At 42.1% G+C, this 23834-nt stretch overlaps 2 protein-coding genes across 2 annotated transcripts in view; one reads left to right on the top strand and one right to left on the bottom strand.

Moving 5' to 3' along the window:
• B3GNT3 (UDP-GlcNAc:betaGal beta-1,3-N-acetylglucosaminyltransferase 3) overlaps positions 1-18465 on the top strand; it is a 34826-nt gene extending 16361 nt beyond the window's left edge. Inside the window, exons 2-3 of the mRNA XM_074204863.1 lie at positions 11709-12344; positions 13853-18465. Of these exons, the coding sequence (XP_074060964.1) occupies positions 11715-12344; positions 13853-14413 (1191 nt within the window). The 5' untranslated portion in view covers positions 11709-11714 and the 3' untranslated portion in view covers positions 14414-18465. The remainder of the gene's footprint in view (positions 1-11708; positions 12345-13852) is intronic.
• On the bottom strand, positions 17796-21433 carry INSL3 (insulin like 3). Its single transcript, XM_074204864.1, has 2 exons — positions 21210-21433; positions 17796-18885 (listed from the first exon to the last, which is right to left on the bottom strand). Exons 1-2 carry the CDS (start codon positions 21376-21378, stop codon positions 18644-18646), a joined length of 411 nt encoding a protein of 136 aa, XP_074060965.1. The 5' UTR covers positions 21379-21433; the 3' UTR covers positions 17796-18643.
• Between the last annotated feature and the right edge of the window lie 2401 nt (positions 21434-23834).

Here is a 23834-nt window from a genome sequence, read left to right as displayed (position 1 = left end):
CTCCTGTGATGTAAAAGGGATCATTGTATTGCTTAATTTTAACCATGCTCCTCTTCCTCTTCCTCCTCCATTTATTCCTTTGTTTGTTAAGTGAACCATAGGTTGCCACCAAACATTTTGCAGTAATGTTTTAGAAATTTACCAATCTCTTTTGAAATGTTTCTATTGTCCATATATTTATAATTACAACTTTTCCTGAGATAGGGAATGCTTCAAAAAAGAAATAAAATCATTTTAACTGTCACTCATCCTCCTTACAGATCTGGCTCACCTGTATGAAAACGTATACTTAGGAGTTCAGTCATTAATCTCTTGAACATAATCTGTCCCAGAGACAACAGACCACTCACTCATTGTTCCCCGACCCATCAGATGAAGCCTTCACCTTCCTAGGAGCTGGAGAAGGGATTGGATGGCATCTCCAGGCAGCTAGGGGGTACAGTAGATAGCTCATGGGGATTGACGTCAAGAAAAACTAATTTTAAATCGTGCCACAGACATTTCTTAGCTGTGTCACCCTGGGTAAATCACTTTACTTTTTTGTCTCAGTTTCCTCCTTTGTACAATGGATAATAACAATACTTACCTCACAGGGTTGTTTTGAGAATCAAACAAATTAACATTTGTGAAACCATTTGAAAACTCTTAAATCATTATATAACTATTAGCTAGTTTGATCTTTTGAAGTACTATTAAAGACCATAGGGTATCCCTTGGGGCGGGGGAAGGGAGGATGCAAACTCCTTCTCACGTTTCTCTAGAAATTCAAGATTATTACCTAGTCAGCTAATGGATTTCCTTTTTTTCCTAATTGATATTGCATTTTATTTTTCCAGTTACATGCTATGGTTTCTTTCTAACATTCATTCATTTGAAAATTATTAAGTTACACATTTTTCTACCACCCTGCCTTCCCTCTTCCCTCCCCCTGGTGGCAAACCATCTAGTAAAAATTGTTTATGTACATTTGTGTTCAACACAATTATGTATTAGTCATTTTGTGCCAGAAGAATTAGGACTAAGGGAAAAGAAAGGAAACCATGAAGTAGGAAGGAAAAAATGCGAGAAATTTTAGAAAAGAGAATTTAATATATATTCAGATTCTGTGGTTTTTTTGAAGGTTTTTTCCCCCCCCTCTGGATGTGGCATTATCCATCACAGGTCTCCCATAGCTGTCCTTGATCTCTGAACCACTGAGAGGGAGCTGCATCCATCAGAGCTGATCAACTGTCAGTGTTGTTAATGTGTATAATGTTCTCTTGATTCTGCTCCCTTTGCTCAGCATCAGTTTATGGAATTCTTTCCAAGCTTCTGAAAAGTCTGACTACTCATGGTTTCTTATAGAACCATAATACTCCATAACTTTCACATACCACAACTTGTTCAGCCATTCCCCAATTGATAGGGATCCCCTCAATTCCCAATTCTTTGCCACTACATAAAAAACTGCTACAAGTATTTTTAAACATGTGGGACTTTTTCCATTTTTTTATGATTTCTTTTGATGAATTTCCTCCCCCTCCCCCTCCAAGTGAATTCCATTGCCACGGTGATTAAAACAAAAGATAGATTCACCTCTCTCATAGCATTAGAAAGCAAAGTACCTCCTAATTATTCCACACTTTTATCCACCCCAAACTTTTGTTATGAAAAAGTTGTCCAAAACATCACAAGAAAAAGGAAGGAAGTCCTGGACTCTTTCTTGAGATTGAATGGAACCTTCCCCAGACTCTGGAAACTCCTGAGAGAGTGTTCTAAGGAAGGACTAGAGAGGGTTAGCTGGGATTATGTCCAAATGTGTGTCCATAGGGGCAGTTGGGTGGTGTAGGGGATAGAGCACTGACCCTGGAGTCAGGAGGGCCTGAGTTCAAATGTGACCTCAGACACTTAATAATCACCTAGCCATGTGACCTTGGGCAAGTCACTTAACCCCATTGCCTTGCAAAAATAAATTTTAAAAAATGAACAAACAAATGTGTGTCCATAAATCTTCCTGAAGATTTGATCCAAGAAACAACCCAAAGAGTACATTAAATCTCCAAGTTTCCCTCTAAGTTTGTGAATGTTAGCTAGTTTGGGGGGTTTTTAGATATAATCATCTGGGTTCTCATTTTTCAATTCTCTTTATTCCCTTGAATTTTTCTTTGGGTTGAGCTCCTACTCTTGTCCCTCATAAGAGCCACAATCTGACACCCTCTGTGGCCTCATCCAAACCAGTTAATATTCCATCTTGTATATAAAAATGGGTATCAGTGACTCTCAGAAAGTTCTTCAGGTCTCTGCCAATCAAACTGGCAGTATTAGGGTTAATTCAAAGAACCTTGAAGTAGAGTAGTGTTGGGATACTGAACTTCCTTCTCAGGTAAAAGCAAGGATTTTTTTTCCTAATTGACCTTGGGGATGGAGAAAACAATGGGAAAAATCACTAACAATTTATTACTGACCCAAGTCCAGGACTCCCTAGTGTACCAGCCTGACAAGAACTGAAACAGTTGGCAAAAGAACTTAATTTGACTCTCAAACTCCAATCTACCTTCTTTATTGACCATATAAAGTTATTATAAGGAGAAAATATTCTAGACTTCTTTTTTTCATTACTATCAAGGAAATATCTTTCATGCTCACATATACCTAATATTATTTAATATTTAACTACCCAAGGGACAGCTAAGTGGTGCAGTGGATAAAGCACCAGCCCTGGAGTCAGGAGTACCTGGGTTCAAATCCGATCTCAGAAACTTAATTACCTAACTGTGTGGCCTTGGGCAAGCCACTTAACCCCATTGGCCTTGCAAAAACTTAAAAAAAAATTTAACTACCCAGGATGGTTCAGATAACTGCCACAGCATCCACTGAACCCAACCTACAAAAGCAGGCATAGAAACTATTGTAAATGCCCATGTAGATACATCTTAATATCCATATCCACAATATACTTGCCCTGATAAGCCATACCCCTCCCAACTAAGACACAAACATCAAGTGTTCTACCCAACTCCATCTGAACAAGAATGTTCTTTCCTTCTGTGACCTTAACCCCTAAATTCCACTAGAAATTGGGATAAATCTATGAATACACTGAGAGTTTCCTTATATATTAGTGACATAGCTGCTAAGATCTAACAGTCCCTTCTATATTTGATGACTCCTTTTTTTTCTCCTTCCCAAGTCACAGTGACTCAAGCATATAGTCCTAGAACCCCTGTGGCCCTTCACTTGAGAATAACCTGAACCTGGAAGAAACCTTGATCCTTACCCTAGGGGGACACATTCCTATAACTTCTCAAATCTAAATGCAAAAACTTGGCTGAAGCCAAATGACAGGTAGACAAAATGACCAGACAAAATAGTCTCCAGATAAAACAGAGACTTTCATAAATATTCCAAATTTTGTTGAAGTAGAAGAATCCAGACAGGATTTTCCTAACATTGGCTATCTTGTCTATGCCATAATTCAAAAGACATATCTAAATCTACTAATGGGAAGGAGCATCCTTAGTCCTTAGTCGTAGCTAAGGATTAATAGGGTGGAAGGTATCATACCTTCTCCAGCTTGAACTTCACTGATTGACCATGATCTGTTGGGAATGGGTCACACCATTTAGATGGGGTTCCCCAAATGGCAGGATCTCATTGCACTTGAAGTAGGAGTGTGTATGTGTTTGTGTTTGAGTTAGAGTGTGTGTGTGTGTGTGTGTGTGTGTGTGTGTGTGTGTGTGAGAGAGAGAGAGAGAGAGAGAGAGAGAGAGAGAGAGAGAGCGCTTTTGGAGAGGAAGATATAAATCCAGTTCACCAAACACCTCTTTTTAAACTTTTTTACTCTTTTTATTTTTTAGGTTTTTGTAACACAAATGGGGTTAAGTGACTTGCCCAAGGCCACACAGCTAGGTAATTATTAAGTGTCTAAGACGGGATTTGAACCCAGGTACTCCTGACTCCAGGGCCGGTGCTTTATCCACTGCACCACCTAGCCGCCCCAACACCTCTTTTTTTAAAAAAAAAATTCACCTCCTCTCAAAAAATTTACTTTAAAAAAAGTTTCAGTTTGCTGTGCTTTATCGGGGAACTGGCTCTACAGCAAATTCATCTCTGTGAAGCCACATATTCAGAATTCACTATTATATCCATCTGAAAAGGGACAAAAGGCAATCCCTAGCTCACACTTCTAAAAGGAACACTTTGGCCCCCTATTCATTTTCCTCACGGCCCTAACTTTGGCACATTTTCTAACATCTCCTTCAGAGAAACTTCTGGGTCAAAGATCATGTTTCCCACCTGTAGTCTATTAGTGCCAATTATCATTGCTCTTTTTTTTTAGGTTTTTTTGCAAGGCAGTAGGGTTAAGTGGCTTGCCCAAGGCCACCCAACTAGGCAATTATTAAGTGTCTAAATTCTGATTTGAACTCAGGTCTTCCTGACTCCAGAGCCAGTGCTCTATCCACTGTACCACCTAGCCACCCCATCATTGCTCTTTTCATAGTTGTTTTTACCAGATTCATTGACTGTACCATAGCCCCTCTCCCACCTTCAAGGCACAGTTTGGAAAGATTAAAAGGTGTTTTGCCTCTAATTGCTTAATATAGAAGAATGATTTATCTTTGTTTTCTTTTGATTGGTGATCCAGTTTTTTGAAAATTATCAGATAGTACATCAGTTGCACTAATGCTACAAGAGGAATGGGAACTCATCCTTATCCTGCTGAGAGGTTCCCAGCATACCTCACCCTCCTCCTCTTCCCCCTCTCCATTTAAAAAAAATATAAATTTTACACAAATTAATTGCAAATAACTCTGTTAACTGTGCCCAGATATTCAGAACTAAGCTTAGAATGTAATAAGGCACTCCTGGACCATAAAATGCAATAAAAATAACTTTACTGGAGTCAGGGGATAAAAGGACAAATTTCTTAAACTTAAAAAGATCCCAATTTATATAAAGGGGGCTATTCCCTTCAGTCTATATTTTCCATGGCATCTAATTACACTCATTCTGAAAGGAGCTCTCATAAAACCTTGCAGACCAAATTCGGATAGGCTGGACTTTATCTCTCTGATGGCATGGAACCAACTGGCTTCCACATCCCCTTTCAGACCAGTCCAGCCTACCTAAAACAGATGCCACTCCTGTTCAGGGGTAAAGATAATGAGTTCATGTTTGGAAACTTCCGACATAAGATGTCTAAGGGACAGCTAGTTGGAATTATTCAATAAGAGAAGGATGATGTGAATTAGAGCACAAGAGAGAGACTGGAGCTGGATAAGAATATCTGGGAGTCACATTCATACAGATAGTTAAGCTAGGGAGATCACCATGGAAAAGAATAGAGAACCTGAAGAAAAATGGAGACAAGAATTTTAGACCACACTCACAGTAAAGAAGTAAGATTTGGATGATGTTCCAGCAAAAATCATCAGATGTGTAGATAACCAAGAAAGACCAGAGTCATGAGAACCTAGAAGGAAATAGTGTATAGGACTAATAATAGCAACTATTATTATCTAACATTTATATAGTTTGCAAAGATTATACAGTACTTTATATATATTAGCAATTAATAATGTCAAATTCCACTTGGGCTCTTTTTGGTCACAGATTCTAGAGTGCTTTGTCAAAGACACATTTCCTTCTCCAGCTTGTTTTAAGATGAGAAAACTGAGACACACTGAGTTAAGTGACTTACCTAGGGTCATGCAGTTAGTGTTGAAGCTGGATTTGAACTCAGACAAATGAGTCAACAGTGGGTTTGTAAAGAATGGAGGAAAGGAGGAAAAAACAGAGGCTACCTGCCCTTGCTTCCATCTTAAACATATCTTTTTTTTTTGTTCATCATTTCTTTTTTTTAATTGATATTTTATTTTTCTAATTATAAGCTATGAAAGTTTTTCAATATTCATCCACAAGCATATGCATATATTTAAGTTACACGATTTCCTTCCACTCTCCTTCCCACCCCCCTTCCCCTCAGTGGCAAACAGTCAGGTGAACATTGTACCTATAAATAAACATATTTACAGATTAGTCATTTTTCAGGATGAGGAGTTAGTATTAAGGGAAAAGAAAGAAAACAATGAGATAGAAAAGAAACACATAGGAGAAATTTTTAAAAAATAAATGTAGTTTTCATTCAGATTCTGAAGAGGTTTTCTTTTAGTTTAGTTTAGTTTTTTGTTCCTCTGGATGGGAATAGCATTGTCTATAGCAGGTCTCCTAGGGTTGTCCTAGCTCTCTCTAAACTACTGAGAGAGCTGCATCCACTCAGGTTGATCAACTTACAATGTTGCTGTTAAGGTTCACTATGTTCTCTTGGTTCTGCTCCCTTTGCTCAGCATCAGATCCCTTATGTCGTTCCATGCTTCACTGGGATCTGACCATTCGGGGTTTCTTATAGAACAATAATATTCTATAACATTCATGTACTATAACTTGTTCAGCCATTCCCCAATTGGTGGGCATCCCCTTGATTTCCAGTTCTTTGCCACTGCAAGAACTACTATGAATATTTTGGATCATGTGGAACTTTTCCCAATTTTTATGATTTCTTCTGGATATAGACCTAGTATTGAATTGCTGGGTCAAAGGGTATGATAAGTTTTATTGCTCTTTGGGAATAGTTCCATATGGCTCCCTCCCCAGAATAATTGGATCAGTTTGCAACTCCAACAAGGCATGAATGTCCCAATCCTCTCACAACCTCTCCAATATTGATCGTTTTCCCATTTTGTCATCTTAGTCAATTGATTGGTGTGAGGTGATACCTCGTAGTTGATTTAATTTACATTTCTCTAATCAGTAACAATTTGGAGCATTTATATATATATATATATATATATATATATATATACACACACATATATATATTTTATATATAGCTTTAATTTCTTCATTTGAAGACTATCTGTTCATATCCTTTGACTATTATCAATTGAGGAATGACTCATAACCTTATAAATTTTATGCAATTCTCTATCTATTTTTGAAATTAAACACATCTTTTAACAGCCTACCTGCCCTTGCTTCCATGTTAAACACATTTTTTTTTAACTCAGAGTAGGGTAGTGAGCTTCTCATACATTCTCATTGGTTTCTCCAGATAATTCCTCTATGCTGGAATTTCCTCCCTTTTGAGTCTTATGCATTCCATTCCTGACAGTGTCCTACCTCTTTTGGGTTGATTTACCCTAGATGATTTTAATCCTTGGGAGTTGCAGCCCTTTGTGTTGGTTATTTTCACAAGCCTTGGGAGGTTCTAGATGCCTGTCACTGGAAGAAATCACACCCCTCTATTGTAGTCTGGGGGATGACAGATGGGTGTTATCAATCATCAGTCTGGCTGACTCTTATTCTTCCTCTAATCTTTATTGGGTAATCTCTAATCCAACGATACTTGTCAGTCTGTTGTATTTCTTGGAGGAGAGGTGGCTCCCTCCGGAATATAATTTTCTTCCATTAGTTCCTTGATATTATTTTCCTACTCTTCAAATTCTTCCTTCTTTGCCCCTTCCTCCCATCTAGGGTAGAAACCTCTCTGCTGTTTTGTTTTGTTTTTTTTTTTTTGCGAGGCAAATGGGGTTAAGCGGCTTGCCCAAAGCCACACAGCTAGGTAATTATTAAGTGTCTGAGACCGGATTTGAACCCAGGTACTCCTGACTCCAAGGTCGGTGCTTTATCCACTGTGCCACCTAGCTGCACCTGTTTGTTTGTTTTTTAAGGCAAAACTTCTTTATTCCTTATAACCAACAAAGAACAGAGGCATTCTTTGTTCAACTTTCCCTTCTTTTTTAGGAAGGAAACCAAACTGGACTTTGAACCTAGAGCCTGAGATTTAAATCTCTTCTGCAAGAACTCTTTTCCAATCCTCTTTAATACTAGTGCATAATCTCTACTTAAATCTTGTTTGCAAATTAATGCCTCCTTTAGACAGGGAGTTCCTTGAGGGCAGGGATTATCTTTTGTCTTTCTTTGTCTTCTGTAACTACAGTTTAATGCCTAGTCCACACTTGAAGGAGCTTCCTAAAGTCTTATTGGCTTTTCTGGGTCTTTAACCTTGAGGTAGAAAAACCTCAAAGAAAAACTTCCTGTTGTACTTCAGCTAGGGCAGCTAGAAGGGTCAGTGGAAGAGAAGACCAAAGATCAGATCCAGTCTTGGGCACTTGATAGTTGTGCAAGTCACTTAACCCGTTTGCCACAGTTTCCTCATCTGTAAAAAGATGAACTGAAGAAGGAAATGGCAAACCACTCCAAAATTTTTGCCAAGAAAACTCCACATGGGTACATGAAGGGGTTTATGAACCAGACTAAAAATGTCTTAACCACTAGTCAGCTATCTCTCTCTAAGCCTCAGGCAGATCTTTAAGACCATTGATTTTAAAAAGGTTTCTGTTCTTTACTGCTGCAGGAAGTTCCCACTTATTTGAAATGACTGCAGGAACCATTCCACCAAGTTAAGAAGCATTAATTGTGCAGAACTGTATGGGTATGGTAGGGAAGAAGGACAGAAAGAATAGGGGAAAGATCTGTTCCATGTCTCCAAGAAGACTAAGCTCCAGTTGGGGAGAAACATGTTTTTTTGTCCTTCATTTTCTTTCTTTTTTTATTTTTTAAAAATTTATTTAAGGCCATTGGGGTTAAGTGACTTGCCCAAGGTCACACAGCTAGGTAATTATTAAGTGTCTGAGGTCAAATTGGGACTCAGGTCCTCCTGACTCCAGGGTCCGATGCTCTATCCACTGTTTCACCTAGCCGCCCCTGTCCTTCATTTTTGAAGAAGGCCATGATACATGTAAATTGTATTGCTAAGGCACCAGCCTCATTTTTTCCTCCAGAGTCATTTGGGTCTAGTGGCCAGATATAGATTAGGATGACTGATGGATGCTAGCCCTGGATGCAAGGCAATCAGGTTAAGTGACCTGCCCAAGATCACTCAGCTGGTCAGTGCTCTCCTGACTTCTACTCTACTCACTGTACCATCTAGTTGCCAGTGAACAATGCACGGACAGATTAGGGGAGGATGATGATGTGCAAATAGACTGAAAGTGCCCAGAGAGGCCAGAGGAGTGGGGATTCTGGGGCACCAGAGCTATAACTAGCAGGGGAGGAATGAATCTTTGCTGCAGGTGATTGACATTTGATGGGGGTGGGGCTTGCTTCCTCTCCAGAGGGTGTATTTCTAGGTGGCACAATGGACTTGGAGTCAGGAGGACCTGGGTTCAAATCAGACCTCAGACATTTGACACTTACCAGATGTGTGGCCTTGGACAAGTCACTTCGTCCTGACTGCCTCATATCCAGAACCATCTCCAGGGGTCCTGATTCATATCTGGCCATTGGACCCAGATGGCTCTGGAGAAAGTGAGACTAAATCCAATTCATGTGCTTGTCATGTCATCATCTCCCTGATGTCATGGTCTTCTTTGAGAAAGAAGGACAAACATCATGTTTCTAATACCTCGCCCACCCTATTGCAACTTCCCCTGAACCTCCCTTCATGATCTCCAGAGGCATGGGATACCACTAGCCCAGAGGGCTCTGGGGGAACCAACTTCTCCCTTTAGAGTGAATACTTCTGTTCTGAAATGCAGGTGCACAAGTACAAGTTTGGGTTTACCTAAGGAAACCAGAAATTCTTGTGATCAAGAATATGTGATATATTGAACACAGTGTGACATGAGCTGGCAGGAGGACCTCACCCCTGATGCCATACTATTGTAACTTTAGGCTGAATTGAGAAATAGAGCTTCCAGACTAAGGGAAGAAAGCCGTCCTGCTGGTTTCTACTCCAGGAAGAAATACCTGAAAAAAGCCTAATTTAGGGGCTATAGTTCCAGAGGAACAACAGAAAGGTGAGCAGGTCAGAACAGTGGGCAACCAAGATAGTGAGAAGGCTGAGAACCAGGTGTGTGGCAAGGAGGATGAGTAGGAAAAAGCAAGAATGTTTACCCCGGGAGAAGAGAGGCTGGGGTGTGGGGAGAGGGGAGGTCATGGGATCATAGCAGTCTTGTTCTACTAGTCCCACACCTTTATTTGACACATGAAAAACCCAAGCCCCAGAGAGGTGCCCATGGAGGGGCACATGGGAAGAGTCTCAGCTCGGAATTCAATCTCATCATCTGACTCCAAGTCAAGATGTTTTCAAATATCTAAAGAGAATCAAAAAACAATTTAAAGCATAATAAGAATAAATAATATCACTATTTACAATCATTATTTATAAAATTATAGAGAAAGATAATCAACTTTGAAAGACTTGGGAACTCTAATCAACACAATGACCCACCAGGATTCCAAAGGACAAAAACTGAAGAATACTGCCTACCTCCAAGTAGATAATTGACATAGACTCAGAGCAGACTGAAGTGTCCCTCCCTCCCTCCCTCCCTCCCTTCCTTCCTTCCTTCCTTCCTTCCTTCCTTCCTTCCTTCCTTCCTTCCTTCCTTCCTTCTTTTCTCCATTCTTCTCTCCCATCCTCTTTCCCTCTTTAACTCTCTCCCTCCTTCTCTTCCTCCCTCTCTCCCTTCCTTTCTTTCTTCTTTCTTTCATTCCTGCTTTCCTCCCTTCTTTCTTTTCTTTCTTTCTTCCTTCTTCCCTTCTTCTCTTCCCTCTTTCCTCCCTTCCTCTTTCCATCTTTGGCTCCCTCCCTCCCTCTTTTCCTTCCTTCCTTCCTTCCTTCCTTCCTTCCTTCCTTCCTTCCTTCCTTCCTTCCTTCCTTCCTTTTTCTCTCCCTTTCCTCTTTCCCTCTTTAGCTCTCTCCTCTCCCCTTCCTTTCTCCCTTCCTTCTTCCCTCCCTCCCTCCCTCCCTCCCTCTCTTCCTTCCTCTCTCCCCCTGTCCCTCTTTTGCTGTCTCCCTCTCTCCTTCCTTCTCTCTCTCCTTTCTCCCTTTTCTCTTTCTTTTTAAAAGAAATGGTTAATATGGGATGTGTTTTGCAAACTAAATATTTGTAATGAGTTTTGCTTTGCTTGCCTTCTCCTATGGAAGGTGGTATGGGGTGGGGTGAAAGAATTTGGATTGGAAAATAAAAGCAAAGTGAATTTTTAAAAAACCACCTAACTAAAGGACCATGAAAGGACAGGAGTAACTGACTTGTGTTCTTTGACCCAAGAGAACAGAACTAGAGGCAGCAAGGAAAAGTTAGAGGGAAGCTAATTTCAAGTTCTGACTTTACTTTTTTTTTAATAAATATTTATTTCTATCTTTTTATATTACTTAAATTTCCCCCTAATTTCAAGTTAATTGAGCTTGAGAGGACACTTAGACCATAGAATATGAGAACTGGAAAGGACCTCAGAGCAAGAATGCCAAGTTTAGGAGTGCCTTTAGAACGTCAGAGCTTGGAGGACACCTTAGAACACAAAATATTAGAACTGGGAGGGCCCTTAGAACAAAGAATGGCAGAGTGGGAGGGACCTTAGAACAGAGAATGGCAGGATTTAGAGGGTCCTTAGAATAGAGAATGACAGAACTGGGAGGACACTTGGAACTCAGGATGTCAGAACTGGATGGGCCCTTAGAACACAGGCTGTCAGAATTAACAGATGTTGGATTTGAGATTAGCAGATCACTTATCCAACCTCCTCATTTTACAGATATAGAAACCAAGGCCCAGAAAGAAGTGACTTTCTCAAGGTCACATATAAATTCAGGACACACATTCCTCCCCCAAGCCTAAGATTTTCTCTTATGGGACCTGTCCTCCTTCTCTTTTGTATTCCAGGAAATAATGCCACGGCCCAAGAAGAGATGCACTCAAGCTTTGATCTTCCTGGCCTTAGTGGTTGGGATCCTATTTTTCTTCCATGACCATGACTTGGAGCTCTTCCACAGGACCCGTTCCCAAGACTCAGAAAACTCTGATCCCCAGGACAAAGTGATTCAGGAGCCCCAGCATCAGCAAAGGATCATGGAGCCCCAAACCCTAGCCCTATCGAAACGACCTCTGGAACCCTGCTTTGCCAATGTTTCTGCAGCCAACTTATCTGGTTTCTCAGCCCAGCCCAGGCATATCCAGGACTTCCTTCTTTACAAACATTGCCGGGATTTCCCTATCCTTCAGGATGTCCCCTCAAATAAATGTACAGGGTCCTCTGGGGACTTGGGTCCTGTCTTCCTCCTCCTGGCCATCAAGTCATCACCGAAGAACTATGAGAGACGGGATCTCATTCGTCGGACATGGGGGCAGGAGCGAGAGGTCAAGGGAGCCACCATCCGCCGCCTCTTCTTGGTAGGGACTGATGCTGATGTCCTGGAAGCTCAAAAAGTGAACCAGCTTCTGGCTATGGAGGCTCAGACCTATGGTGATATTCTCCAGTGGGATTTCTATGACTCTTTCTTCAATCTAACCCTGAAGCAGGTGAGTGGCAGACTCAGGGGTGGGAGGTAAAGGTACCTCATTCCTTTCTGATCTCAAACTCCACTATCTGGATCTGCGATAGCACTCTGAAACCTGGCCCACTCCCTGACCTGGGATGTCTCTCTCTCCAGCTCCTCCCAAACATGCCCAATTAGTATCTATCTTCTCTATTAATAATAGTAATATCTTTCTCTTGGCATTGTGGTGAAAAAGCACCCTGGGCTGCCATCCTGATTCTACTTGTTTTCAATCTACTGTGTGACCTTGAACAAGTCATGGTTCCTCTGGTCTTTGAGAGTATTGGACTAGGCAGGACTTCTCAAAGTAGCTGTCACTGAGACTTACTATTTAACATAGCGACAAGGGACTGGCTGAGTCGATACCAGAGACATCTTTCTAAAATGTCAAATAGCAAATTCACAGAATCATAAGATCAAAGGTATTGGAGCTTGAGAAACCTTAGGCTAGAAGATGTTAGAGATGGGTGGAGCAGGACATCAGTTGGGAGGGACCTTTTCAGAACTTCATTCAGAACCTCTTTCTGTCCCCCTTCATTTTGTATTTATGTTTTATATATTCTAAATTTATTTATCCTCCTTCCTTTTACCCAGAGGAATATAAAGTGCTTGAAGGTAGGGACTCTCAATCCCCTCTTTTGTTTCTAATGCTTAGCAAGTCCTAAGTTGAAAAATATTTTTGATCTATTGTTCTCCCATCTCTGACATTCTCTGTTTAATTAGAGACTATTTAATAATAAAACTCACAATTCTATAACACCTTAAATCCTCAATGAAGATTTTTTTTTTATTTTAGGGTTTTTTGCAAGGGAAATGGGGTTAAGTGGCTTGCCCAAGGCCACACAGCTAGGTAATTATTAAGTGTCTGTGACCAGATTTGAACCCAGGTACTCCTGACTCCAGGGTTGCTGCTCTATCCGTTGTGCCACCTAGCCGCCCCCATGAAGATTTTTTATTCCCTTTCCTTACCCTAGCTAGTTTCCTAGCAAGCCAGCATCTGTGGAGGGATCTGAGGCCAGATCTGCCATCTCCAGATTCAGAGGGGAAATAATTCAGAAATACTTATTACCATTTTTAGTATCAAGCTCAGTTCAATTTCTATATTTCTCCAGCACTAGTCCCCTTATTACAGGCATCATGTTTCCGGCCTGTTCCCTAGGTTAGCATGGAAGGTCCCATCAGGGTATTTCAAATACCAAGAGTTTGGGATGTACTAGGCTGAATGAACTCAAAAATCCCTCCTAGTTTTGAAGTCATCAGATTTCTGGATACGATTCTGTTAGTCTTCTCCAGACCCCAATTTCCTTACTGGTAAAATGGGGAGGAAATCCTTCTCTAACCTCCCTCAGAGAAGTGGTATTAGTAACTGATGAGGTTAAGAATGGGAAGCTGCTTCATGGTCCATGGAGAACCTCAGAGACCATAAACAGGTGAGGTCTTTGCCCTTGGGAGAGCTCAGCGTTCTACCTCTTGCTCTCCTTCCTATGGCAGGTGCTGTTTCTGGAGTGGCAGGCTGTCCAGTGCCCTGATGCTGCCTTCATCTTCAATGGCGATGATGATGTCTTCGTCCACCCAGACAACTTGATGATATATTTGCAGAGTAATAAAGCGGATGAGCACCTGTACGTTGGTTATGTCATCAGCAACGTGGGACCCATCCGTGTACCATGGAGCAAATACTTTGTCCCAGAGCTGGTGGTGAAGGAAAACAGGTACCCCCCCTATTGTGCAGGTGGTGGGATCCTGATGTCTCGATTCACGACTCGCGCCATCCGACGGGCCTCCCATCTAATACCTCTCATCCCGATCGATGACGTCTATCTGGGCATGTGCCTGGAACACGAAGGACTGACACCAGTCAGACATATGGGTGTTAAAGTGGTGGGTATCCAATCACCATCACGCCGCATAGGGTCCTTCAACCCCTGCTTCTACCAGGACTTGCTCGTGGTCCATCGCTTCTTACCCTATGAGTTGCTATTGATGTGGGATGCCATTAAGAAGCCAGATCTGAAATGTAGCAAGACAGTGTTACAAACCCCTACAAACTAAGGGCCGATCCAAAGGACCAGAGAGTCAGACTGGTTGACCTGAAGAGACTGAGCCAGTGGGTGATACTCAGAAGAAATAAAAGTTAGAACAAAGAATTTCAACATCAATCAGGTGACCTTAGCCAAGTCACTGAACCTCAGCTTCTTCCTTTGTAAAATGGGGAGAGCAATAAATACTACCTACCTCACAGGGTTGTTGTGAGGAACACATTTTATAAGCTGCAGAAATGTGAATTTTCACTGGGGGAGAGAGAGAGGGAATATCGAGTTTCTGTGGCATCCCCGACTAGAGTGACCTTAGGTGAGTCCCTTCCCAAATACCTACCTCAGTTTCCTTAATCAACTGTCTCAACTCTGTGAAGATAAGATGATGGCTAGAACTGGGAGAGCAATAGAGGCTACAATTTTCAGCTTGAAATTAAATAGGACTTCTACATGCTCTGTGCCCTAAAAACAAGATCTGCTATGTGCTAGCCAGTTGTCCCAGCTCTGTGAGATTAAGATGATGACTAGAATTGGGATGCAGGGCTACAGTCGGAGGGAGAGCACAATAACCCTGAGAAGTAGATATTACTCTTATTCCCATCTGATTGTTGAAGAAACTGAACCAGACAGTGGTTAAATGTCTTGCTCAGGTCAACTGAGTCCGGGTCTTCCTGATTCTGGGCTCAGCTCTCTTGTATCCCAAAATTCCTTCAAAAGACTGCTTGTGACTATTCTAGAAGTGAGATCAGGAGTGGTCTCTGGGACTGGTTCCTTGTTTTACCTCTGAAGTTCTGAGAGCCTGGGGAAAGACTAGTAGCACACAGGGCAGGCTCATCTTTCACCATGATTTGGGGTGAAGGGAGGCTTTCCTATGGGTTTCCTCAGGAGTCTGGAGTAGAGATAACCTAAGTTTCTGGGGAATTTTGACTCCATCCTTGGAGTCATCCATCTTCATCTAATCCAGAGCCCTCTTGTCCTCTTTTAAGTTAGTCAATTGTTATTTATTAAGCACTTACCAAGTATTAAACTTGGTGCTAAGTGATGCTGATACCAAGAAAGCAAAAAGAATTTCCCTGCCATCAAGGAGCTCACTGTCTAATAGAGGATAACTTGTGAATGGCTGGAAGGGAACATTAGAAAGGAGAAGCACTAGCAGCCCTTGAGTTGGGATAAGACTTGAGAAAGGTCTCTTGCCTAAGGTAGGCTTTGAGCTCAGCTTGGAAAGAATCCAGGGGAACTAAGAGGCCAAAGTGAGGAGGGAGGGCATTCCAAATATGAAGTACAATCAGGAGAAAAGATAGGAGATAAGACAAGATTATAGAGTAAATGGAGGGGGGGTAAAGTGTAAGAAAATTGGATAGGGTTGGCATGGGAGGAGATCTTTTGACTTGGACTTTGGGATGTTTAAGCCAAGAAGGATTAGCCGGTTGGCCCTAAATGTGGGGTAAATGAGAACAGCACATTTAGAATGAGAGGCCCTGAAGGTAAGACCTCGTTCGTATTGGCAACATCTTGATCTGACTTTGGACCAGTCATATGTGTATCAGTGATTTAACCTTAGATCTTGATTAGAATTTGAGAGTGGAAAAGCAACTCAAAAGTCATCTATCTGTTCCAGCTGCTTCATTTTATGGGCAGGCTGATAGAGTTACTTGTCTAAGATCATTGGATTATAGGTCTAAAGAAGGAAAAGAACTCATAAACCATTGAATCTAACTCCTTCCTGAGAAAACCTGGATCATGGGAAGCCACAGAAAGGAAAGACCAGGCTCTGTCAGGGTCCTTTAAAATACCATCTCAAAGCAACCCTGGGAAATGGGCACAGGGGATAGAGCACCAACCCTGAAGTCAGGAGGACCTGAGTTCAAATCCAGTTTCAGACACTTAATAATTATTTAGCTGTGTGATCTTGGGCAAGTCACTTAACCCCACTGCCTTGCAAGAAAGAAGACAACAATAAAACAAAGCAACCCTGGGAGGATGGTAATATTATCATCCCCATTTTACAGAGGAGAAAAATGAGACAGAGTCACTTAGTGACTTGCTCAGAGACACACAGCTAACTAGTAAAGGTCTGAGGTCAGATCTGAACTCAGGTCTTCCTGATTCCAGATCTAGCTCTCTACCCACTGTACTACCTACTAAACAAATAACCATGCTGAACTCACACAATAAATTAGCAGAGCCTGGAGATTCCCTTGCTCTAAATTTGCTTTTCTTTCCACTATCTCAACAACAAGGCAGTCTCTCTCTTCTCAAAACATGTTTTCTCATCTGCAAAATGGGTGAGTTTAATTTAGACTGAGGTTTGAATCCTGGGAGTTTTTCTCTGGGTCCAACTTGCTCCCCCACTCTTCCTCAGGGTTTCCTGTAGAACTTTAATCTGCCCCAGAGAAGAGAGGAGTCCCTTTCTAATATTCCCCAAGAAGCACAAAGTCGCTGATATAAGACACATGCCTAAGGCATCTGTAGCTACCCAGCATGGCCTAATATGTAGGATGGTGGGAAAAGGAAAGCAAAGCAAAGCCTGAGTCTTACGGCTGTGTGTCACCAGGCAAATGATTTGACATTCCTGGTCCAGAAATTCCCCTTGTTTGAGGGAGGTGTGACTAGTTGGCCTCTGTGGTCCCTCCCAGTTCCAAATCAGTGATTTCTTTCCACTGTAAAATTAGAACATCGACCTCATTCTCACGGCAGGACACAGGGGCTTGAGAGGACGGGGAGCTGTCAGGAACATTGCAGAGGGAGTTAGTATTTCCAACTGTCAGAGGTGGAAATGACCTTAGACGCCCATCTAGTCAAACAAAAGATTTTTTATGAAACTCCTGCCATTTGCCAGGCACTGGACTAAATATGGGGGATTCTAATATAATATGACTGCCTCATTTAGAAAACAAGTCCAGATGGAGGGAGCAATTTTCCTAGGTGGTACGGTGGATAGAACATGGGTCCTGGAGTCAGAAGGATCTAAGTTCAAATCCAACCTCAGACATTTACTAGCTTTGTGACTCTGGGCAAGTTACTTGACCCTGTTTGTCTCAGTATCCTCATCTGTAAAATAAACTGGAGAAGGAAATAACAAATCATTCAAGGATCTTTGCCAAGAAAAACCAAAATGGAGTTCCCAAGAGTCTAAAAAGACTCACCCACAATAATAAAAAAGATCCCAGGACTTAAATTCAAACCAGGACACTTTCCACTGAATTCTACTAATTTCTTAGGATCTGGGTGCTGGGAGGAAGGTGGAACAATGTCAGAACCTTGATTAGTCCATGCTTTCTCCAATAAAATGATTGCTGGAAGTCCTGTACCTATGTCTCTCCCCATTGAATGTAACCTGGGCGCCATTTTCATGGAGACCTTGAGGGAAGTTGACCAATGAGAAGAAGTCAGCCAGATAAGAAGGAAACCAATATTTATTAAACATCTACTGTGCTGAGCACTTTACAAATATCTCATATGATCCTCACAGCAACCCTGGTGAGTTGGTGCTATTATCCCCCATTTTTCTGTTGAGGAAACTGAGGCAGATAGACAACAAAATAGGGACACATAGATATGTGACTGGATTTGAACTTAGGTCTTTCTGATTAGCTTGATAGGTTTATCTACTGTGCCACCAAAGAGCTGGCAGACCATGGAGAGCTTAGTCATGTAAAGAAATCCACTAAGGTAACTGAAAATAGGAAAAAGAATCCAATTTGGAGTTAGCAGACTGCCAACTACTGATTGTGATTCAGAACATTATCATATTGTTTCATTATCCTTATCTACAAACTGGGGGGTAATAACTTTTCCTCAATCTACATCCTAGGATGGTTAGAAGAAAAACATTTTAAATATCCTTGTAACAATCCCCCCCCCCCATTGCTTTCCAATGGGAGTGACTTCAGCCAAAGTTTCCAGCTCATCCCCAGACACATCACAGACAAACATAACTCTTTGCCAGTTTCTTAGGGTTGCCCCCCACCATCCTGGGTACAGTTATAGAAGACAAAGTGAGGACATTTGAAGTCACAACATTGGAGTTCAGAGGTACAGCCTTGCCTGATTTTTTTTCCCTTTCCCAGAAACTACAGACCCTTTCTAGTCTGGCCTCCAAAGATGGCTCCAGAGAGACCTGGGGGCCACTGGAGGCTATAACCTTGAACCCAAACATTAATCCCTAGGGGACTGAATATCTTCTTGGGAGTACTTGGAGAAGCCAGTGAGGTTCTCTTGGCCTCAGTTTCCCTTTCTGAGGAAACTAATGGGGACAAAAAGCCAGGAGATCTTGTTGGGTGCAACCATTGCTACAACAGTGTTTAGCTGGGTTGGGGGTTCTTCGCCAGCGTTGGACCCTCTGAATACCAGAGGGGGGTTCCAGTCCCCTTGTACTTTCAACCACGTCAGACCTCAGCATCAGTCTCATGGGCAAGTCCTCGTCCATGTTGATGTCGGGTGCCAGTCCTTGGAAGGGTCTGTTCTGCAGCCATTGAAGTATTTCTCCTGAGGCAGGGATGGGGAGAGAGAATTAGGCAAGACCAGGGAAATCAGCAAAATGTGGTAGCTGCTGCCTTCCAGACCCCATTTCAGTACACCATCACTACCCCCAGCCCATTCTAGCTCTTCAATATGGACACCTCAGATACCTTCCAACTGAGTAACCATGGGCAAATTGCTTAACTTCTCTAAAATTCAGTATCAGATATAGTACATTTGATACAGTAGGAAAGAACATTGGTTCTGGATTCAAATCCTGCCCTTGACACTGCTTGTGTGAGCTTGGGTAAGACAATCACCTTTGGGGGTCTCAGTTTCCTTTGCAAAATGAGAAGGTTGGACCAGATGACCTCTTAATTCTATATTATGAATTATTATAGCATCATTGGTTATCAATATTATCAAATATTTTATTAATTTAATTAAATTATACAATGACATTATGAATGATACTAATATTGATCATTATAAATAATAATAATGATAGTCAGCACTTACTTATTCCTTTTAGGTTTATTTTTTTTAGGTTTTTTTTTGCAAGGCACACGGGGTTAAGTGGCTTGCCCAAGGCCACACAGCTAGGTAATGATGAAGTGTCTGAGGTCGGATTTGAACCCAGGTCCTCCTGACTCCAGGGCCGGTGCTTTACCCACTGCGCCACCTAGCGGCCCCTCCTTTTAGGTTTATAAGACAGGTAACAAATATTATTTCATTGAATCCTCTCAACAGCTCTGGGAGGCAGTTGTTCTTATTATCCCCATTTTGTAGAGGAAAATACTGGGGAAAAGGTTAATGACTTGCCCAGGCCCCCAACTATTAAATGCCTAAAATAAAACTTGAACTCTGGTCTTCCTCGCTGCTATCTACCCTCGTTCTGTCCTAAAGTGTTCATAAAACTTTCTCTCCCTCATTTACAGAGCTATTATCAATTTCAAAAGAGATAAGACATGCTTTAAACTTGAATGTCAGTTGTTATGATGTCTCCTCCCTCCCTCTGCTTCCTGCTGGTCTCCTTTCTCTTCACATTCAATATCACTGTTAGTCACTCTTGGATGGAGGCAAGGCTTCCTTTCCTCCCCTTCGCTACACACACACACACACACACACACACACACACACACACACACCCCTTTGCCATTTTTCTCAGAATGGGGTGGGAAGTTTTTCAGGAAAGGCATAACACTAGGGCTGAGGGATAACAGAGAGACCCTCCCTACTTGGTTTCCCCGGAAAGAGCATCGGATTGGCGGTCCAAAGATCTGGTTTTGAATCTGATAAGTTTCATTTTTCATTTTGGGGGGTTTGCAAGGCAATGGGATTAAGCGACTTGCCCAAGGTCACACAGCTAGATAATTATTAAGCATCTGAGGTCAAACTTGAACTCAGGTCTTCCTGACTCCAGGGTCAGTGCTTAATCCACTGAATATGAGATATGACATATCCATATGTAAACTTGGGCAAATCAATTCACTTTGTAGGGGAAGCAGGTTTCAGTTTCCCTATCATTAAAATGAAGGCAATGGATTAGATAAGGCATTCTTAACTCTAGGTTCATAGATCTGGCTAGGTGCTTGGATGGGGAAAAAAAAAATCATAACTTTATTTTCACTAATTTATAACTGAAATTTGTCATTCCTTTCAATGAGCACTGGCCCCGTGATTCTGATCAGGGGTCTGTAGGCTTTGTCACAAAAAGGAAGCTCTGAACTAGGTGGTCCCTTTCAGTTCTAAATCTATGATCCTATCTATGTCTAATCTGTGGCGTCCTGATTCATATCTGGCCACTGGACCCAGATGACTCTGGAGGAGTAAGTGAGGTTGATGACTTAGCACAGTGCCCCTCACTCACATCAAATTCATGTGCTTGTCTTGGGATCACCTCTTTGTTGTTGTGGTTCAAAATTAAAGGACAGCAGGGTGGCAGTCCTGGAGTCAGGAGTACCTGGGTTCGAATCTGGCCTCAGACACTTAATTCCCTAGCTGTGTGGCCTTGGACAAGCCACTTAACCCCAATGCCTTGCAAAAACCTCAAAAAAAAAAAAAAAAGAAATTAAAGGACAAACAATACTATGGTCCTAAGAAGAGCAGAGTTGGAGGTGAAATCAGATCTTCTTTCCATTATCCTATAGTATTTATCCCCTGTCCTTTGGCTCAGGGTGACATAGTAAAGAACTGCAGATTGATAAATGGAGAACAGACATAGAAAGAGGTATGTCTAGCCTGGAGACTTAAAGACTCACATGCCCATACCAGAAACTAGGGCCCTTGGGGAGGAGGGAGGAGTAATAGGAGACTCAGTTTTCCACCCTTCCCCTGCCCCAAAGACTTACGGTCACTACTGGTGCCTTGCCTTCCCTCAGGGGTGGCCCAGCGGGGACCACCGCAGGCCCGGACAAGGGCCCGGATGAAGTTGTGGGCACAGAGTTTCTGGGGTTCCTCCCTGGAGCATCCTTGGGCTGGCAGGAGCAGGAGCAGGAACAGGGGTAGCAGATGAGACATGGCCTGGGCAAAGGGTCAGAAGAGGGTGATGGAGGATCCCTCCTCCAATAAGACTGCTGGAGGCTCTTATAGTCTTCCCCTGGGCTTCCTTCTGTCCCTTCCCCCTCCCCACCCAATATCTCCCTCCCTACCCCTCTGCAGCTGCAGCGTCCCTGGGGGCATTTCTGGGAGATCTGATTGGACTCCATGCCTGGGAAGAAGGAACAGGGAGCACCTTAGGGGCCAAGGAGAAGGCCAGGGCGGCTTTAGGGCTAGAGAGGCCCGAGAGAAGGGAACTGTGGAATAAGGCAGGGAGATTGTGAGAGATCAGGAACCCATAGGGAGGGAAAGGCCCAAAAGTCACAAGCACAGGGAGGGCAATGAAGACAGGCTTTTAAAAAGCACAAGAAAACTATCATGAAACCCCAAAGTCTTCTCAAGGACAGCTGTCTTTGGTTTCTGCCACCCATTCTTTTTTTTTTTTCACCCATTCTCACATGGTATCATTTTGGGGGTCTTTCATCATCTGGATCATCTTCTTCTGGACATTTTCCAAGTTATCAACTTCTTTCCAAAGGTAGCCAGTCCCAGAGTAGGTCACAAGTATTTATTAAGGGTTTACTATGTGCTGTTAGGAATACAAAGAAAGGCCAAAAAACCCCCAAACAAACAAAGAAACAAAAAATTCACCCTATAACACAGCGTAATAACAGCAACAAAAAACAATCTCTGCTCTTGAGGACTTCATAAGCTAAGGAGAGAGAAGATGTGTAAACAACTATAGACAAACTCTTAATTGTAGAAATAGGTGGGACAGTAAATTGGGAATAGACTCAGAAAAAAAAAGAAACCAGGATTAAGAATGTGGGGCATCTAGGTGGCACAGTGCATAAAAATCACCCTGAAGTCAGAAGAATCTGAATTCAAATTCAGCATTAGACGATTACTAGTTGTGTGACTCCAGGCAAGTCACTTAATCCCAATTGCCTCAAAAGAAAAGTAAAAGAAGGGTAGGCTTCCTAGAGGATGTGGGACTATAGCTTATATAAGTATGGTTTATGCTTAAGGGAATTCCTGGGGAGCTAGAAAGATTGGTGGACTGGGTTCAGGAAGAGCAAGGAGGGCAATGTCACTGGATTACTGAGTAGGAAAGTATAAAAAGACTGGGAAGTTAGGAAGTAGCCAGTTAATGAGGAGCTTTCTAAAAACCAGAGAATTTTCTATTTGAACTGGAAGCAGTAGGGAGTCATTGGAGTTTGTTGAATAAGGGAAGGGAGTGGTGTCAGATCAGTTTGACAGCTGAGGAGAGGATGGATCAATTGCTGAACCTGGAGTTAGGAAAACTTGAGTTCAGATCTGACCTCAGACACTTGCTAGCTGAATGACCCTGGGCAAGTCACTTAAACTTTTGTTTGCTTCAGTTTCCTCACCTATAAAATCACTAATAATAACATACATAACTAATAATAACATATATAACATAACTCATAAAATTATTGTGAAAATCAAAGGAGACATTTGTAAAGCACTTTCTAAACTTTAAATTGTGATATAAATGCTATCTGTGATGATGAGGAGAAAGGAGGAAGAGGAGGAAGAGGAGGAAGATGGACGGATGAATGGATTGGAGAGATAAGGGACATTCCACATGGAGGCCGTCTAGCAAGCTTTGAGAACAGTCCAGGTATGAGGTGATGAGAATAGTCCAGGTGTGAGGTAATGAGGGCCTGTATATCAGGTGGTAGTGGGGTCAGAGGAGAGAAGGACATGTCTATAATGATGATAAAGAAAGGAAGAAACGGGTCAGCTAGGTGATGCAGTGGTTAGAGTACTGGCCCTGGAGTCAGGAGGACCTGAATTCAAATCCAACCTTAGACACTTAATAATTACGTAGCTGTGTGACCTTGGGCAAGTCACTTAACCCGATGGCCTTACAAAAAGCCAAAAAAAAAAGAAAAAAGAAAGGTAAAAACAATGACACTTGGTCATTGATTGGGTGAAGGGTAAGAGGGAGTGAGAAGTCAAAGATGACACCAAGTTGTCTCCTTGAAGGCACCATGTCCATAAATAAGTATAGTAGAAGGAAAATTGAAAGAGTCTGTCAGCACTACCACCATTGCCACCATCAATTATCAACCAGTTGCCTTGGAAAGTCAGGGAGGTCTGTGAAACAACTGAACACTCCAGACCACTTGCTCTGGTTCCCAATCAGTTCTTATGGTTGCCATTGAGAGAAATACCCTCTGAGAACATGGAGTCTGCCATCAATGCCAACTGCCTACTAACCACTAGGGAAGGGCAGGAATCCAGAGAATAGGAGAACCCTTTAAACCATTATCTCATCTTCAAGCACAGACCCCATTAACTGTCCTCCAGGGAAGTCTCTCCCATGTATATGAGCCAGATATCAATGTCAACTGACAACCAAGAGCCCCAGAATGCCCTTCAAGCCAGTTTTCCACATTCAGTCCAGACCC

The sequence above is a fragment of the Macrotis lagotis genome, chromosome X (assembly GCF_037893015.1).
Source record: "Macrotis lagotis isolate mMagLag1 chromosome X, bilby.v1.9.chrom.fasta, whole genome shotgun sequence".
Classification (NCBI taxonomy): domain Eukaryota; kingdom Metazoa; phylum Chordata; class Mammalia; order Peramelemorphia; family Peramelidae; genus Macrotis; species Macrotis lagotis.
Note: the sequence above shows the minus strand (reverse complement) of the source record. Positions and strands in the feature narration are given on the sequence as shown.